A 19,949-nucleotide genomic window follows, 5' to 3' on the forward strand; every position below is an offset into this window, starting at 1 on the left:
CAGCTTTAAACTGAATCAAAACTGTGTTGACATTGCTTTCCAGTTTTGTATGTGATTTATTGATAAAAGGCCATTCTTACTGGTAAAATGTAATTAGGCTGAAAGTCAAACTATTGAAAACAAACTGGTTTACTCTTTATCTGGATGAAATGCTGGACCTCACTCTGGTGATAACAGACGGTGTGTATTTGTGTTTTTTGTGCTTTGGCAGGGGGAGAAAAATGCCGGCTTCGATGTGCTCTACCACAACATGAAACATGGCCAGCTGGCAACGAAGGAGCTTGCCGAGTTTGTCCGTGAGAGGTAAGGTTTGTGTGTATTTGTGAATATCTGTGTGGGAGGTGACAGCGGTGTTGGAAATTCTACATTTTTGACTCGGTTCTTGAAGAAAAAGATGCTCCTTTGTGCCAAGGTTGGGCGAAAGGCCTTTAGAATAAAATTGAACCTCTTCCGTATTTCATCTCTAGCTGTATCTACCAGGAAGTTCTCGATTAGTTTGGTTTCTGAGCCTTTCATTGCCATTTTTAGAGAGAACTCTTTAACAAGCCTCTCTTTGTTAAAACGGCTCCAGCTCTCGGTCTCCACTCTGATCCCTGACCTCAGTCCTTGGTCCTCACTTCTGTGCTACTTTTGAAGTGCACTATCTCTCAAAAACTCACAAACATAAGCCTGAATAGCCGGATTATCCCTCAGCTTACTGAAATAGAGAGATGTTATCCTCTACCCATGATTAAAACTGCTGAAAAAGCTGCAATATGAGAGGAAGTTTGGTAGCAGTCTCTGGTTGGAAGTAAAAGTCTTTTTTATTTTTCTGATGTGAAATGTTAGGTGATTCAGAGTCTGAGTCATTTTATGACCTGGATTGCTATGAAGCTCTCATGTTTAAATTTAGAGATGTAACCATGTAAAATTTCATATCATGGATATAGTGGCCACATTATCATTGTTATATGTATTGTTACAATACAATTGTGCTGAAGTATGCTTGCAGTGTTCAAAAATAGCAGTTCTTATTGCTCAAATCATTTCACCGAGGTTTATAGCAAAAATAAGCACTGTTTATTTGTATAAATATTAGTATGTCAACATCTAGAAATCAAACATATGGAATAGCAAGCTTTGATGCATTAATTAGGATGTGATGAAGGTCAATAATTACTTTATTGGTTTGTTTTTAATGGTCTTTTAATGTTCAGCCACAGTGATGTGAATTAAGTCCATCATTGCTCCTTGATGTCTCATTTTACTTTAAAAAACTTAACATACAGCTAAGTGGATGAGTCTAAAGTCATCTGAACCTTGTGTCTTTAAACATTGATATTTTTACTGTTCCCCCATTTCCTTTTCAATCCACAAGTTCCCTTTTCTGTGTTTAAGTCCATGTCATAATTTTGGATCTATCCAAATTTCCTAATTTACTTGCAAAATAAAAGTATGGCTGTATCCAAACAGGAAGTCAGTTACCCTTAGTGAAAACCTCCAAAATGAAACAAAAACAGTTTAAAATGAAAAATGAAAACATTAATAAATATGTAATTATCAAAGATACCCGGTGAATGAGCTTGTCAAATATTTCAATACTTGGGCACAAGTGTGGCTCAGTTAGTACAGCAGCTAACAGGTATGAAGTATCGATATCTGTGTTGTAATTCAGTCCAGTATTGGATGTTTTAGTACCAGTGCCATGTCGGTACCAGTTTTTGAAACTCATTCCTAGTTGGATGGAGTGATGTAAAGCAGCAGTGGAAACATGTTCTGTGGAGTGACCAAGCATGCCTCTCTGTTTGGCAGTCAGATGGGTGAGTCTTGGATTGGCATTTTCCCACCTGTGAAGTTTGGTGGAGGTATCGGTATGAGGTTGTTTTCACAGGTTGAGCTAAGCCCCTTGTCTCCCCATCAGGCACCTTTGGGAGGAACTGGAATGGAGATTAAGAGGCAGGCCTTATTATCGAACATCAGTGCCTGACCTCATAACTGCTCTACAAAATGAATTGGCACAAATGCCAACAGAAATGCTCCAAAATCTTGTGGAAAGCCTTCCAGTAACAGTGGAAGTTGATCTAGCAGCAAAAGGGGACCAACTCTGTATTATTTGACATATGACATGTATTTAAATACAATGTCATCACATCCCGTTTTGTACATATAGTGTATGAGCTTAAATCTGCAGTAATGCTTCGTGTTTTAAGTCAAAGCTGTAGCTTTTATACAGAATTGTTCTAAATATCTCAGTGACATGTTATTAAGGTTAAGAAAAAAAAATGAAGAGGATAAAGGAAGTTGTAGAGGTGACCTCTGAAGGCACAGGGACTCAGATCCACATAAACCGAGCCCTCTGACTCATAAAAAAACAGCCCAAGACATTTTAAACACCTTGATAAGCTAACCTAAGCTTAATGTGCTGGCAAGTTAAGGCTGATGAAATCTGCGTGCAACTGCTGCTGTTTATTTTGACTAAATTTGACCTTAGCTTGTTAGAAATAAGGAGTCTGCTTTTCTTAAACTAATAACTCCTTCTTTCCAAAACTTACCAAGAATTTTGACTGAAAAACCTGCTGTCATTGTCATTTAGGGGGGAAAACTTGATAAGGGGAGCATCAATTACCTGATTAAAACCGTCTTCACTTAGAGGTCAATTTGTAACATTAAACACTTTGTCTTGTAATTAGCGATAAGCAGGCAGTGAATTGAGGGGAGTAATGAGGTTCCCACAGGAGTTTGTGCTCTCACAGCTGCGAGTTAACACACATGGTCAGACCCGTGATATAATCCTGACATTGATTCAGACGGCCTGTGCACATTCCTCACAGGAAGGAAATTCACTTATCTGCTGGGACAGAAACAGACAACAAATCAGCAGTCAGGAAATGAAGAAGGAGCATTGTGGGTAAAATAGTGTGCGGTCCCGGAGGATGGAGGAAGGCAATTGTGCTGATAAATGTCCTCCATCTTTCTCTCGCTCCTCTTGCAGGGAAGGTTGGTGTGATGTAAGACGTGATGTGGAGCACTCAGTTTAAGTACCAAGCTGCATGTTACATTAACGACGCTCATCCTGGTTCTTTATGGTGTTATTTCATGGGACTTCCTCCATTTACAAAGGGATCATTGGCACAAAATGCTGCAGCTGACATGATGAAGGAAATAAATCTGCAACTATTATATAGAAATTAATCTGCAGCTGTTTAACAACTTATGCAGTCCATTGTCTAACAAAATGTCAAACAGTATCTGGCTGTATCTTTATCGTGAAATAAGCATACCCGTTAACTTCTGTCTGTTGGAGTTTTGGGCTGTTATGTGGACAAGAAGAGGTCATTTGAAGGCACTACCTGTGGTTTAAGTAAAGTGCAGTTTCGATTATTTTAATTTCCAAATTTTACTTACCAAAGATTAATTGACAAATGCAGAAGTAATTGGCAGGTTTTTGTCTCAGAATTTTATAGTACTGCAGCCTAGTGTAACATTATGGAACTCTAAAAACACTGGAATAATAGACTCATTGTTGAATTACTTCTTTAAGTTAATCACTTTTTTACAGTTTGTAACATCTCAAATGTGAAAAGTTTTAGCTTATAAGTATAAAACCTGTGAATTCACAAGGGATTATTAACATGTCTCATTTATTTTACCCAATCAAATGTCGGTTATTTCAGATGATCAGAAGAAGAATTTAGATTTTTAACAATTCTCAAGGGGAAATTTAGTTTTACACTGTCTTTTCATTCATGCAACATACACATAGGCCAGGAATAAATCCACAAATATAATCCTATGAAAATGCACTAGAGGCTGGCTCAGACTGCACCGTTTTTTTTTAAGTTGGGATGGTCAACTGAAGTCCTGCCTTGACTTGACCAACAGTTTTGTTTAATAAAGGATTTTTAATCCCATCAGAGTGCCTTGGATCTTCAGTTTTGACTGCCGTCTCTACCATGCACTCTATTTGCCAACAATCTGGGAAGTCATTCAGTCATTGTTTGCTGTTTTAATGCTAGACTTTCTGTTGGGAGGTCGTGAGAGCTGGTGAGGTGTCTCAGATGTGTCCTTGATTATCATTAACTTTGTTTTAAATATCTTTTTTCTTTGGAAAAGAAAATTCAAATGACAAACTACTCACCCAGCCTTGTTTACATTTGATCACAATAGGAGCAGAAAATAATAATGGGGAATTGCAATACAACTGATTTTTCTACGATGTAGAGAGAATGGGGAATGGCATGCAGGAAGGGGGGCACAGGCTGTATGTGAACCCAGGCTGGCCACTTTAAGGGCAGCAGCATCTGTGAATGAGGCTTGTAGACATAACCAGCAGGCTACCTGTGCCCAACAAGTATCACAGTAGATACAACAGATGTCAAGGTTGCAGAAGATGAAGAATTGTGTCTCCACAAAGTTATTATAAAATGGGTTTTACAAAAGTGAAAAATAATTACTCATAAAATTTGATGCAGAGCAGTTGGAGCTTTATTTTTGTGTGGACTTTGGTACCCTCTGTAAAACAATTGTGTAGTAGGAATGTCATTTAACATAGTGTTAATCCAGATTTGGGCATCTTTAAAATATGTAGCTTGTTAAGATTCGTGCTATCTCATATTTCTTTATAAATTGGGATAAAAGTGAGCTGGATAAACTGATCCTGGTGTGCAAATATTGACTCCTAAATCCCAGAGCTTTCTTATCCAGATTCAACTTTTTGAACAGCCCTCGTACAGGTCAACTAAAATCTGACTGGAATACAAAACCTTGACCATCTAACCATGTAATCGACTTTTTGGACACTTGGGGCACCAAGCACAAGTTCTGTATATCAACTTTTAACGATATGGTAAAAATAAATTCCTGCAAAAATCAGCATATTTTCAGTCCTAACAGTTACAGTTATAGCTGGTGATAATAAGTCCAAAATCTGCTTTCTTTCAGCTCTGTTTCTGGTGTCCTGAGAGAAACTACCCTCCGCCTGAATAAAACATTATTTGGGCTTTTTTGTGACAGAATTCAAGTCCCAGCACAATGTCAGCATCACTTCTAAAGATGGATAATGTTTGATGGTGTGTTTGTTTATGACGTTCAGTAGAAATAGTTCGGTTCTCCCTCAGGACATTTGGATCAATGCTCGCTCCTTCTTTCTCTTCAGGGTCTACAGATGGATATTAAAGTTTGATGTGCAGCCTTGGAAAATAAGTCCATTTATCATTTACATGTGACTTATTGCAGCATTTTCCCAACACAGACCAAAATCAATCTTTATTTTTCTGGTTCTCCTGGAGTTTGGAGCAAAGAAAACCCTATATAGAGAGCATAACATATGAGTCTATTAACATAAGAAGTACTTTTGGAGTGCATTAGATATACCAGTCTAAAGTCTATTAGAAGAATTAGAATTTACATTCCAAGGAACATGTGCATCACTCTTCCTGTCAGGTTACTGGCAATTCAGACTTCAGTAAGAGGTTTAAAATGTGTGTATGCAGGATATTTAGACTCTAGTTATGCTGCCCTGTGTAACAGCTGTTTGCTTTGTTACTCTGCTTGTGTTATATTTGTGTTTTTGTTTGTTTTTGCAGTGCTGCTGTTGAGGAGACCTACTCCAAGTCAATGAGCAAACTGGCAAAGATGGCTAGTAATGGAAGTCCACAGGGGTGAGTTAACCCTAGGCAGGGCAGTAACCTGAAACAAACACGGCCCTCATCCAGTGCAGTCTTGTAGAAGAATAAAGAAGCTGTGATTCTACTGTGGTGATTATACATGTAGTAATCATATGGCTGCATATGAGATATGTATGAGTACCATCTGCACCACCAATATGTTCATATTTTTTTCATTTTAAACCCCCCTTTTTTAAGCTTATATGATTTCATACATATGCTGTCTATTGTATGATTTTAAACTGGTTTGGCCCTTATCTCTGTTCACTGTTTTCTCTACTTGGGGTCTTGATTTCAGAACAGAAACTTTTCCGGTAATGATCCGTTATTCCAGCTTTGTCCCACAGTCCAAAGACATGCTCAATAGGTTAATTGGTGACTCTAAAATTGACTGTGTCTGTGAGAGCTTGCCAGGTTGTTTCTCTCACCCAATGACAGCTGGTATTGGCTCTAGCCCCCTATGACCCCGAACAAGATGAACAGTACAGATAATGGATGGATGGAATGAGGGCTTGGGGATACAGACTAATGATCAGGGGTCAATATGTTATAGTTGAATGAGGATGCATGTACAGTGCATTCAGAAAGTAATCAGACCCCCTTACTGTTTTCAGTTTTGTTAGGTTGCAGCCTGATGCTAGACTCATTTGAATTAATTTTCTTTCATTAATCTACACTTAGTACCTGATAATAAAAAAATGAAAACATTAATTTACTTAAAATAAACTGAAATATCCCATTGGCAAAGTATTCAGACCCTTTACCCTGTACTAAGTTTAAGCACCTTTGGTAGCAGCCTTGAGTCTTTTTGAATATGATGCAACAAGCATTGCACTCCTGTGTTGTTTTGGCTGTGCAGATAGGGTCATTGTCATGTTGGCCCAGTCTGAGTTCCTGAGCACAGTGGGACAGGTTTTCATTGTGGACATCTCTGTACTTTGCTCCATTTACCGTTAACCCTGGACTAGTCTCCCTGTCCCTGCTACTGAAATACACCCCCACAGCATGATGCTGCCACCACCATGCTTCACTGTTTGGATGGTATGGGGTAGGTGATGACAAGTAATGATGGCGCCTGGTTTCCTCCAGACATAATCCAATCTTGGTTTTCTCAGACCAGAGAAACTTGTTTCTCACAGTCTGAGAGTCCTTCTGGTGCTTTTTCACAAACTCCAAGCAGGCTTTCATGTGTTTCGCACTGAGGAGAGGCTTTGGTCTAGCCACTCTGTCATAAAGCCCAGACTGTTGGAGGGCCGCAGCGATGTTTGTCCCCCTGGAACTTTGTCCCATCTCAGCACAGGATCTCTGAGGCTCAGTCAGAGTGAAAACCAGGTTCTTGGTCACCTCTGTTACTAAGGCTCTTCTCTCCTCACTTTGGCCAGGTGACCAGCCCTTGTAAGAGTCCTGGTTGTGCCAGACTTCTTCTGTTTAAGAATTATGGAGGTCACTGTGCTCTTGGGAACCTTCAGTGCAGAGGAAGTTTTTTGTAGCCTTTCCCAGATCTGTGCCTGTCAACAATCCTGTCTCTGAGCTCTGTAGGCAGTTCCATTGACCTTATGGCTTGCTCTGATATGCATTGTCAGCTGTGAGGCCTTCTGTAGAGAGATGTTTGCCTTTTCAAATAATGTCCAATCAATTTAATTTGTTGCAGGTGTACTCCAATCAAAGTGTACAAAAATCTCAGCAACGATAAAGAGAAATGGGTGGCATCTGAGCAAAATAAGAATTTAGGAAGTATTAGAATTTGAAAACATAACTGAAAGTGCTTATGCTAGAATATATTTGAATCCTCAAAGCTATTTTCTCGAAAGGGTGTAATGAAAACACACCAACAGTATGATATTGTTGTCAGAGCATTTTTGATAATAAAAATAAAAAACTAAACATCCAACCCATTGCAGCCTAAATTGTATCCTTCATGCTTTTGTTGTACGTTCCCAGGACTTTTGCTCCCATGTGGGATGTCTTCAGGGTCTCTTCGGACAAACTGGCTCTCTGCCATCTCGAGCTGATGAGAAAGATGAACGATCTCATCCGTGATATCAACAAGTACGGAGATGAGCAGGTCAAAATCCACCGAAAGGTATGTACCTGGGATGAAGGGAGTTAAATCTTTTTCTCCCAAGTAAAAAGTGAATGTTTTGTTCTTGTCTGTCTTTTCCTGAACATTGACTTGTACAGTCTCTCATTACTTGCCCTTCATTGAGCCGCTGTCATCCTGATCTGATTTATCTCACACAAAATCCAATTACTGTCCTCCCCTTTCACAGTAATTGCCTTAGTTTCCCTGAAAGTATCAAGTACAATAATGATCTGTACAGTATGTCCATCTGTTGTTTTTTCTTTGTGTGTCTGTGCGTCTGACCCAGACAAAGGAGGAGATGGTGGGGACAGTGGAGGCGGTGCAGGCGCTGCAGGTTCAGAGCAGTCACCTTCAGAAATCAAAGGAAGGATACCATGCCAAGTGTTTGGAGCTGGACCGACTCAGGAAGGAAGGAGCTCCACAAAAAGAGCTGGAGAAAGTCAGCAAACACTTTTACTTTTTTCTAGTATTCTGAATGCACTCTTAGATGCCAAAAAGAGGCCTGAAAATAAAGGGGAGAGAACTATAAATCTTTTTTGTCTTAAATCAGGGCTGCGAAAATTACACCAATGGTTCTTTTATGTGGTACAAGCTCAACTCATCACAACTCTACTCATGTTTTTTTACTTTATTTTGTATTTTTTTTAATCTGTAAGGGATGACACCTGGTACATTTTCGGTGAGATGTAAAACAAGCTGAGCCGATACTAAACTCTGACATCAAGAAACTGCTACCTGCTGATTGGTCAGGTTGTATTGCCACTAGGAGTGTCATGAGTAAGATGTCCTACGAGGGAATTAAACCCCTCTTATTGCCGTCTTTGGTGCAAAGCCTGTGTCCTTGCTGCAACTGAAAGGCACAGACCAAGAACCAGCTACACGATTGCCTCAGTTTTCTCAGTTTTTGTTATGCTGTAAGGCATTGAAGTCTCATGTAGCCCCGCCTACATTGAGTATTTCCTGTCAAAATATAAACTGTAATGGACAACAAAGTTATTGGCACTAAAACCAAGTGGACTAGAGCTGAGTTGAGCTGGTACTACATGTGGAAATAGACTATTAATGTTGATTAACTAATCATAGTAAATGTCAAAAACTAACATGGGTCAGATTCACTGTACTATGTACTGTGTAGCTGTATGTCCATTTAAGCCTGATGGAAGAACGTGACTTTCCTTCAGTTCCCATTATGCATGAGAGATAAAAAAAAACACCATCTGCAATTGGTTAATAAGTGGACACTTACCCCTGCTCCCTTCTATAACAATTATCAGTGTTCCTCCCTGTGGCTTGTATTTGTGTGAGTGAAGTACTTGTGCAGCATGAAGGAAACAACCTCCCGGTGAAGAAATAAGACAGATGGACACAGAGCAGGAGAAAAAAAGTGGCTGTGTGTTCTTTGGGAAAAAAAAGAAAAGCAGACATATAAAATTACCAAATAAACAAGTTTCTTTGCTGCTCAAAGAAATATATAATATATTCATAAAAGTAAAGTAAGTTAGTCATCAAATAAATTAAGTCATCAATTAGATAGACTATTAAACATTAGACCTTTACCTCTAAATTGAAGTAAAATTCTTTGGGATGTCATGTTTTTGTTGTCTGTAATCCATCATACACTTGTTCTGTCATGTTGTGAACTAACAGTCTAAGGATAGAGGTGTAGGTACGAGCTAGCCCTAATCTGGTTTGTGGATTAAAGATTAAATTGGGAAAAAAAGGAACTGGGAATCTGGGAAAGTTAAAAATTTTGTTAGCTCACCTGAAAGCTAGGCTGCTGAGCTGCTGGCCGTTTTCACATGGCCGTCACAGTTTCTCTCTTTTTGCTGCTGTTTCATAATAAAGACCATTGTTGATCATTAATCTTATAATAAAGGCTGTATCCTATTATGATAAAGAACAGCATTTATCATTAATCTTATAATAAAGACTGTATCTATTATGATAAAGATTAGCGTCAATCACTATGAGCACAGCACTAGCTGTGTTTAGCCCCGTTACAGTGGAGATTAAAACCTCCCTTAGGGGGCAGGAATGTCAAGCAGACCCGACTCATGGTTTGCGCGTACCTCATAATATACCCTTACTGACTGAGAAAAGCTTTTTAAAAGCGATAATACCTTGTACCTTCATAATGCAAGAGAATGCTTTCTGGATAGCTGAAGTTGTTAAAACTTCTAAACCGCTTTTCTCCCTCTTTTCTGTGAAATTCATCCACGAAATAGAAATGGTTACTGTTTGGTATTTTTACTTTATGGAGTACAGTTCCTATTGAAAATGCAATTCTGTTTTAAAAAAGCTGACAAGCAATGATGATTGGGGATGCTGCACGGTTGTAAGACTACAAGACAACCCAGTGACCTTTTAACCCAGTGACTTTTTAACGAAGCTTAAACCCATTCTTAATTTGCCTGATGAAAACCAGTCCAAAGTAATTTACAAAATCACACTCACTCCTTACAATTTGGTTCACTAATGGGACAAGGGTGTAATTTAGAATGATCTTACCTGACCATTTATGGAAAACAACATTTTTTAGCTGCTCGTCTCATTCCTCCACCTTATATAAATGTGTACTTGTTTTGCAGATAGGGCCTGATTCATTCAGTATTTAGTTTTCATTCACTGAGGTTTCATTGATATTTCAGATATATAAACTAACATGCACAGCTAAGGGCCATCATTCTCTTTCTTTACCTCGAATTTCTCACTAGGCGGAGCTGAAGTCCAAGAAAGCGGCCGAGTCGTTTGCGTTGTGCATCGAGAAGTACAACCGCGTGGGAGGAGAGTTTGAACAGAAGATGAGCGAGTCGGCCCAGGTCAGCTGATCAGAGGAATACTTCTCTTTCTCTTCCTCTGATGTGCCGTTTTTATCTGTTTCTTCTCTGTGCTTTTCCTCCTCCCCTCACACGGAAAGTCCATCTCATCCTTTCATTTATCATCCTACATCATGCCCTCCTTATACCCCAACCCCCGGCTTCTAAAAACACCCACCCACTCATGCACATGAACATCCTGCCCCCCCATCTAATACCTCTAATCACTGCCGCCATGGTTACTGCTACTGTTGCCATAGATATCTACAACAAACCCCAATGAGTGTCTCTGTTTTTACATTTAAAATCTGTGCAGCCAATTATCTGTTGTAATAGCTTTGTGGGGGAAGATTTGGTCGTTATGGGTGGTGGGGGGTCACTACCAGTGATATAAAAAGAGTCAAAGGATCAAACAGAAATGGAGGAAGCTCAGTAAAATAGACTGTAAAAAATAGCACAGTTCTGAGAAGATGATAGGATATAGGTGCTTTCACACCTGTCACTGAGTTTATTTGTCTGTGACTAGGATAAAAGACACATTGTTGTCGTCTATGAATTGTTTTTGATGTTTATGAAAAAACTCAAGTAAAAGAAAGAGTAAGAAGGGGGGATTTGGTATAAATACTTAAAACTTATATATTGAATATTGTATATGGACAAAAGTATTTGGCCACACATGTTAATTATTAAATTTAGGTGTTTCAATCAGACCTATTGCAACAGGTGTATAAAATAAAGCACTTAGCCATGCTGTCTTCATTTACAAAAATTTGCTATACAAAATGGGTCATTCTGAAGACTGTGCCCCAGTGCACAAAGCAAGGACTAAAAAGATATGGTTTGATAAGTTTGGGCTGGAAGAACATGACTGGCCCACATAGAGCCCTGATCTCAACCACATTGAGCATGTTTGGGATGAACTGGAATGGAGATTGTGAGCCTGGCCTCCTGGTCCAACATCAGTGCCTGACCTCATAAATGCTCTACAGAATGAATGGGCACAAATTCCCACAGTAACGGGGGGGGGGGGGGGGGGGGGGGTTACTGTGTAATCTGAATTACACAGTGATTTAAGTCACATGTGGAGAGAGTCACTGAGGTAAAATTTCAACCATTAATAGGAAGTCTGTCCTTTTGTCATTATATCGAAACTGTTATTGATATTGTTCAGTTTTTACTAGTGCTGTAAATTCAAAACTTGTATTGTGTCAACAGAAAAAAGAAATAAAATTGTTTTTAATTCAGACCAAACAAGTGAGGGATGACAGTATCCAAAGATTCCATTTTTTTCAAACAAGTTTCAAGGAGGAGTGTGATTCAAATTCACAGACCTAAAGATGGAGAATCAGTATTTACCACAGGAGCTTTGGTTCAAGAAAGACTGGGATAAACTGCTCTGCTGAAGTCTGACAGTAGTTACAGAGAGTCAGAGGTGAATGTGTAATGTTAACTCTCTCTGTCCATATTTTGTCATTTTAATTAAACAATAGAAACTGGCATAACTCTCTTCACAAATTCAATTCTTAAACAAAGCCAGAGGCACTTTATCAAGACAATTCGCATGAACCGTGCAGAGACAAATTAGCTGACTGAATGAGGAAAAGGATCAAAACGAAATCCTCCCAAATTATCATGGGTTTAAAGAGCTGGCAACCCAGAGCTTATTCCACTGGCTGACTGCCTCACTGAATCTGCTCCTGATTCTCCACTCTTTTTAAAGGCTGTTTTTAATTTATGGCTGAAAGAATATGGTGTGAAAAGTTTAATATTTTTTTATAGCTTTCTCTTTAAATGCTCCTTAAACTCCAAACTATCCTGCAGGGACAATAAAGTGAGGAATTAGCGTAGTTTATATGTCTAAATGAATTTGCCCCCTCACTTTTAAACAGTGTGTTGTCTTTTCTTGGCATGTTGTGGGTGCTGTTGTGAGTAGAAGTTTCAGGAAATCGAGGAGGCCCACCTGCGTCAGATGAAACAGCTGATCAAAGGTTACTCCCACTCCATAGAGGACACTCACGTACAAGTGGGACAGGTATGCAACAGCCTGCTCTTCTGATAGATTCTCTTACTCTTTCTGTTTTTTTAAATTTTTCTCACAAAAGTATTGGTATGAAACCACATGGGATAAAGCATTGCCAATAAAAAGAACTAAAGGGTACAATGTACAACTTAAATGAGTCAAAATCTACAAACCCTGCAGCCTACTGAACCACCTTTCAGTAAAGTTATGGGTTAAGTTGAAGTCCATACTAAACCTTACCCAAAACGTAGATTTACCTTAAGTTGTGTCATTCTTTGGTCGTACCAAAGACAAAAGGTTCATCTTAACAACTAAAGTGTTACAGCCAAACTAACCAACATGTTGTCGCAGATATGACTTTCACTTTATTTGCCTAAGTAGTGAAACTTTGATTGTATTTGTTGAAGTGCTGCTTTCAATGCCGACTGTCTGTGAATAGACTCACGGCTAAAAATAACTTCTGCTAACTGCTGTTGATCCACAAACAGCAACAAAAAATATATGCAAAATATGTCAAAGAATTGTGACTAGATGATAACTAAAGCCAACAACCTAAACCTACAGTCAGTGGCAGAATAAAGAGTCATAAAGAGTGGGGAAATTGTCAGTAATATTAGATCATTTAATGGTGCTTTATTGTTGGAAGGGGGAAATTATCTCACCTATGAAATACGGAAGGATTAGTCCAAAAAAGTTGTCGTACCTTTCTGAGGGATATAATCAATCGGGGAGAATGTACTGACCCAAAATAACCCTTTCAACTGTGAACTATGATACCCATTTCCTAGGAAGAGTCTTAATGCTAGCCACCAGTTACTTGTCTCTTTTCTGCCATTCTTGAGGCTCATATCCAAAGTATATAGCAGCCATTTTTTAAACGTACGTATGCTGCAGCTCAGTATAAAACCTGAAAACCTTCTGGGGCCAACATAAACCCTTAATTAAACCATAAAATAAGACTCCATCTCTGTAACTCAGTTTTTTATTTTATACACTGAGAATGTCAGTGTGAACTCTTAATTTTCAGTGAAATTACTGAAAACCTAGAAAAGCGTTGGTGGAGTCAAAAACTACAAGTAATGATTTAAAGTTGCCTATATTTTTTTCCTAATATTCGTACATGTACTTTGAGACTCCACAAACTCTCTCCTTTTTTGTTTCTGAAGGCGCTGATATTGAATTCTTGCAACAGAGAATTGAGTGGTGTGATAAAACCATGAAACCATGACACCAGTTCTGTACATATGGCATAATACATTATGTAAGGATGACATGTAGGTTAGAATTTCTTGCTGTGTTTTTTAACAGACCATTTAAATATATATACAAGCATGTAATTAAGTTTGAAGGGGGTTTTTAATTTTGAGAATTATGTTGTTGACTTGTATCATTGTAAATAACCTCTTGCGGTCAACCTGCAGTACCTCTGGAGCCCAGCAGGGCGTCACAGCCCACTCTTTGGGAAGTACTAGTTTATGGTCTAATAGTTAAAAGTAACTTCACATTTGAAAATGTATTGTAAGTAGTCAGTAGTCATTGATAACATAACATTACCAGAATGTATAGCAATGGTTTGCATTTTAATTTCTACATTTTCTCCAACAAACAGAGAGATTATGATCTGAGATGGTGTTAAAAAGTACTTTATTACATTCTTCCAATAAAACTACCTCCATTAATGTGAACAGGATACAGAGTCCCATTCTTTACTGCTCTGCAGTTAGCTGCCATTGCTGTTGGGTCAGTGACTTCCCATTATTTGACCAGATGTGAATTTAGGGATCCTGGCCTTATTTTATTCTTCTTTAATAAATGAATCCTGAAGGCTGAAAAGGCCTTATCATACATTGTGATCTAGCATTGAACGATGCTGCACAATCATGTTCTTTTTTTATTTCTCTAGAAAATTACAGACATTTTTTTATCTAACTCACTGCATGCCCCACATAGCATTCATGTTAAATGTCTCTGTACCCCTAAATGTATAGCAATAGATGCACCTATTACACATCTTTATTTTTACTATCATAGCAGGTTTTATAACCATATCCAGTACTGCTTTTATTTTCTTACTTAAAGTGACGCCTAACTGGACATGACTTACCTTTTAAAGGACCAAACTCTCATTGTTCTTCTTCTCTGCTGCAGGTTCACGAGGAGTTCAAGCAGAATGTGGAAAACATTGGCATTGATAACCTCATACAGAAATTTGCAGAGCAGAAAGGCACAGGCAAAGACAGACCAGGTATGGTGAGCTCATGGGGATTACATTTTTGGCTTTTTTTTCAGCTGTAGTAAAATAGAAGCATATAACACACTAAATGAGCAGATTACATAACAATGAAAATATGAAAGCACCCACACTTACAACAGTAGTGTGTAGGTGGAATAATTCACAGAAAATACAAGTGTGAGTAAGTGATTTAATTTCCTGAATGAGCCTGAATACATTCTGTATGCATATGTCTGTTTTTATTCTAATGTCACTTCCTGTGGTCTGCAGCTCTGGTTGGATTTGAAGAATATATGACAGCACCTGAGGGTGGGAAGAAGAGTCGTGCAAAAGCCTTCAGGATCCCTGGGCTCGGCAAGAGGGACAAAGAGCCAGACTCTACGTGAGTGAAAGCACAAAAAAGCACTCAGAAACAAAACCAGATATTTAAGCAATATCACACAAGAGGCAGTGAAGTGGTACCGAGTATCAGCTCTGCTGGGGTTTGGCTGTATGCCTTGAGTGTGTTTTTGCTTTTATTTACTAGTTCAGCAAGCAGAAAATTGTACTAAAAGTAAAACTCAACAACTGCTGATTTTTTTTGTAGCCAGGCACCCCAAACATTTCTGATTACCACTTATCAGCAGAGGGGGAAAAAGTACCAGACTTTTGTGCTCAATAAAAGCAGTTACTCTGGGTAAAAATTTACTTAAGTAGAAGTAAAAGTACTGGTCCATAAATCCACTCAAGTAAAAGTAAAAAAGTAAGTCATTTAAAACTTACCCAAAGTACTGAATAGATACTTTTTATACCTAAGGGGCTTTCGCAGTGAAATATGACCTGTCCTTAATGTTCAATAACAGCAAGAAAACATGGACCTCCAACCAGACTATTTATTATAAGGATAAGTACAACGCCACACCTGTTTTGAGAAGAAATATGGAATCATTCTCTTGCTATGTGCATGTACTGACCATCATGTGTTGTGAAAGCCAAACGACTGGTCGTTTTCATGTTGCCGGAAAGCTTGGACCTCCTTGTTTCAGCTTTTGGTGTTTATTTTTTTATTCAGTACTAGAACCTTTAAAAACATAATTAAGTACAATACTATGATTTTGAAAACAACTCAAAAAGTACAATTACACAAAAAAGCTACTCAATTACAGTAATTTGAGTAAATGTAATTAGTTACTCTCCGTCCCTGCTTATCAGTTTAGTTCTATGTATATTTAGGGATTAACGGTATCAAAATTTCACAGTATGGTAATAGTTAAGTTACAAATCCACAGTGCGGTATTTATTACGGTATCTAAAGAAACCCAAAACAACAAATGAAGACTTAAGAAAAAGTGATGTTGACAGTCAAACAACAGTTGCACTTTATATATGACAATTTGGCAAAAAAAATGCAGTAGGTGTGCGTCAGGCTTATAATATAAACTGTGCATTCCTGTGTAGTAGAGCAGAGGGGCATTGCTGGCACCCAGAAATTGACTAGAAACTGTGATTTGCTTCTAAGTGTGCGGCACAGACCAAAAAAGTGCACCGATGAACACACCTTATGCAAATAAGCAACTCAGGATTTTTTCATGGGCTGAGAATTTTCAGAAACTTTTAGGAGCACTTGCAAGGTGTCGCGGTGCTGCCGTGCTGCATTCTGCATGCAGAGTTTAGACTTCTGCCATCAGGGAGGAGGTTTACTGATTTTAGAAGGGCTAAATCTAACAGATACCTGAGGTCATTAGTTCCATCAGCTGTTGGGTTTTTAAATAAGCTGTAGGTACTGCAGCCATTATACATACAGAACTCTTTAGATCGTTGGAATTGTGTAATTTGGACTGTTGTGTATCGTACGGGATCTCATTGCTGATTTATTGCGATAAAACCCATGGGAGTTATATAACATGAATTTATGTCTGTATTTTTACGAGGTGTATGGCTTGTTCGGACTTCTGTTGCAAACTAAACTGGCCCTCGGTTACAATAAACACCTATCTTATCTTATCTTATCTTATCTTATCTTATCTTATCTTATCTTATCTTATCTTATCTTATCTTATCTTATCTTATCTTATCTTATCTTATCTTATCTTGTAGTGAAAAGTCCCTGTGATGTTGTACTCTTTATCAGCACTCATGTTGATCAATGCTCTTATCTAGAGGTTTTAAGATACAACAGAATAAAGACATTAATGTAAATGTGTGTTTGTTTTTTTGCAGGGACTCAGCAGTGACAGAAGCACTCGTAAGTATATTTCATTTCTAAACTCTACTGCTCCAAATCTGTGTTTTTAAAGCTGCTACATAAATGACATTGTCGTTATAATAAAGCCCCTGATCGTCAGTGCTGTCAGACTCCCTGAGTGTCAGCTATAACTATAGAGATCTGTTCAGCTCTCCTGTAATGGTAGAGGAGAGAGCGTTTTCCGTGCTGGATGGAAAGAGAGTCATGTGTAAATGTTTGTAGCAAGGTGAGCAGGAAATCGTGACGGTGTGATAATGACATAAGTGTTGGTGTGGGGTTTCCCAGGTTTATTCTGGTACTTCTGAGAAGAGGTTTTCTGAGATACTTTGGCAACCAAAGGGGAAGTGTGTAACTCACTGAGAGAGTGTTTGTGTTTATGTAGATGCCTTCCAGTGCGTATCAGAGAGATCGTGCACATCTGTGGGTTTGTGTTTGTGCTGCTGGAGTGGCATCTGACAGTCTGGTGTGTAAGAGGAAAGTAAACAGCAGATCACAGAGCCTCTGATACAGCTATTTTACACTTCCAAGGGCAATACGTTCCTCAGATGATAGTAATGTTTGCAGAGGTCACTTTTCAGAACGTGTTACATAAGATTCATTGACGCAGCCCATTCACCTTCAACGCTGAACATTGATATGCTTTTTTCATCTCTTTGGTGACAAACAAGAGATGTGAAATACATTTTCAGAGCTTTTGTGTGAAATCAAGCAATAAACAATCAATTACATGTTGAAAGTGAATAAGAAGTTCAAAGTTTAAACATTACAGTTAAAGATGGCTTAAGACCCTAAACTCAAAAAAACTTTGTAAAGGGAAGTTGAGCAACGAATGAATTGAAAGTGCTTTGTACTTTAATGCAGTTTTTCTCAATTGGCCTATCTTTAGGACCCATCGCAGTCTCTTTCATGACAAATCACAACCCAAATGTCCAAACAGTTGCAGCCACTCATATTTATTTAATGAAAAAAATTTCAGTTTGAACCTTAGAGAGAGCTAAACATATGACTGAAACAGAGACTGGAAAAAATAAATGCATTTTGTACCAACTTAACACGATAATGTACATTTTTGGAAATTTACAGAGATCTTAAGTAGTTAACTTGTTTTCATGGAAAAAGCCCAAGAAAATGAGAGAAGTAGGTTAAAATAATGACAAAACACAATTTTTTTCCCAGGCACAAATTCTTGACACTCCGCAAATGTCACATGACAGACTTCTAGGCCCCAACCCACCAGTTGAGAACCATTGCTTTAATTACTAGAAATTGTCTTTTTTCAGGTTTTTACATTTTCTTATAACTCATTAAAGCCAGATGTCACATTTGCGTGTATAAACCTGTAAGACTGAATAAGACCCTGATGTGCTTTTAACTTCAAGACCTGATGTAACGTCAGTTCACAAGAGTGTCAAAAGAAAGTAAAATAACGAATCACAGTTATCCCTGAACAAATGTACACATTTATCTGGGATTTGAACATTTTCTGAACTGAACAAATTTTAAAAAAGCATTATCAGTATTTTTTTTTTGAGAAGGTCTAAATAAGAAAATGCAAAAATATTTCACCTTTAAAAGTCAGCCTATAGAGCAGTGAAGCTGCATTAAACTGACCTCCATTACTCCTCTGTTAGCTTACTTATACCAGTGCTCATTAATGAGTCAGTGAAAACTCCTCTGCCTTTTTTCTCTCTGATCTAAAGTGAAAAATCTTCTCTGGCTTGTACTGTAGATCTGTTTACTGAAATCTGATCTAATCAAATACCATCTGAGTGTGCGTGTGTTCACGAACAGAGTCTAAAAATAACTGCAACCCTGTGGCAGAACCGCAGGTCTGGCTCTCATGTCTCTAATTCTGAAGAACGTATTACTACTGAAAAAAACACGGCTGACATGTTTCAAACTTTATAAGCTTTATAAGAAGATTTAGATCAAACTGAAAACACATTTGTGGCTTCAGCAGACAGATTTGTTTGGCTCTCTGGTAGTATTGTGTTAAATGATGAACAGTTGTGTTCTCACTTGTAGCGTCTGTAGACACACTCACAGAGCTCTCTATGGAGGCTGAGTGTTACACTCTGACGGAGCATTTCAGTATGTGAGAGATGTGCCTGAAGTGCCATACGTCTAACTCTTTCTCCTGTCTGTGTTTGTTTTCATTCTTACAGAATTCACCTCTGGAAGTAGACGATGAAGGATTCGTCATCCGAGCTGACAGCACTCAGAATGATATCCTTTGTGGATCAGTGGTAGAGTTGGTCATCTCTCAACTGTAAGGTCAGGGGTTTGATCACCACAACCTCCAATCACAGGTCGATGTGTCCTAATTCAAGATATTTCACCCCAGTTTGCTCTCACTGCTGTTTTGTGGTGTGTGAATGTCTGTGGATTAGAGATGAGTACTGAGTCCCCTTACCAATGTGGCACCAGTGGCAACACATACCAAACCTACCAAGCCCAATCAAAACACAGATATCAGTGCCTCATTTTGCTACACTACTACTCTAAAGCATCCCGCGCTATTCAGAATGAAAGGCACAAAATACCTTATATAACTAATGTAGATTATGTTGGCCTAGACTCTTTTTATTTCAGCAGAGCAATGTCTCTGCTCTGCTCACATCTCTATATTTTTATTCACTCATGAGTTGTCCCAGATGAAGCACCAGTACTTTAGTTTTGGCAGTCTTAACCTAAAGAAGTCACAACTGTTTTTCTCATCACATGCCCAACTGGCATCTTATAAGATATTTATCTGAATTATGTAGACCAACTACAGTTCTCTCTCATGAACTGACAGATGGGGAAAGACAACATTAGTATGAATATGTAAAGGTATAATGGTGGTGGAGCCTCATTACATGGCTGTTGCTAAAATGCACTGTGAAAACACTCAGTGATTCTGTAGTAGGTGACACACTGCAGGACAAT

At 38.5% G+C, this 19,949-nt stretch overlaps 1 protein-coding gene across 9 annotated transcripts in view; it reads left to right on the plus strand.

Moving 5' to 3' along the window:
* fcho1 (FCH and mu domain containing endocytic adaptor 1) overlaps window positions 1-19,949 on the plus strand; it is a 90,264-nt gene that overhangs the window by 50,693 nt on the left and 19,622 nt on the right. For 7 of the 9 annotated variants that reach the window (XM_041790607.1, XM_041790612.1, XM_041790614.1 and 4 more), the window contains 10 exons: window positions 212-303; window positions 5,565-5,639; window positions 7,587-7,728; window positions 8,015-8,167; window positions 10,443-10,547; window positions 12,478-12,576; window positions 14,713-14,809; window positions 15,068-15,179; window positions 16,997-17,021; window positions 19,187-19,247. In XM_041790607.1, the coding sequence (XP_041646541.1) occupies window positions 212-303; window positions 5,565-5,639; window positions 7,587-7,728; window positions 8,015-8,167; window positions 10,443-10,547; window positions 12,478-12,576; window positions 14,713-14,809; window positions 15,068-15,179; window positions 16,997-17,021; window positions 19,187-19,247 (961 nt within the window). Of the gene's footprint in view, window positions 1-211; window positions 304-4,683; window positions 4,826-4,920; window positions 5,049-5,564; window positions 5,640-7,586; window positions 7,729-8,014; window positions 8,168-10,442; window positions 10,548-12,477; window positions 12,577-14,712; window positions 14,810-15,067; window positions 15,180-16,996; window positions 17,022-19,186; window positions 19,248-19,949 lie in introns of all 9 variants that reach the window. The other 2 variants (XM_041790615.1, XM_041790616.1) reach the window with 2 other exon arrangements.

Source organism: Cheilinus undulatus, linkage group 7 (assembly GCF_018320785.1).
Source record: "Cheilinus undulatus linkage group 7, ASM1832078v1, whole genome shotgun sequence".
Lineage (NCBI taxonomy): Eukaryota > Metazoa > Chordata > Actinopteri > Labriformes > Labridae > Cheilinus > Cheilinus undulatus.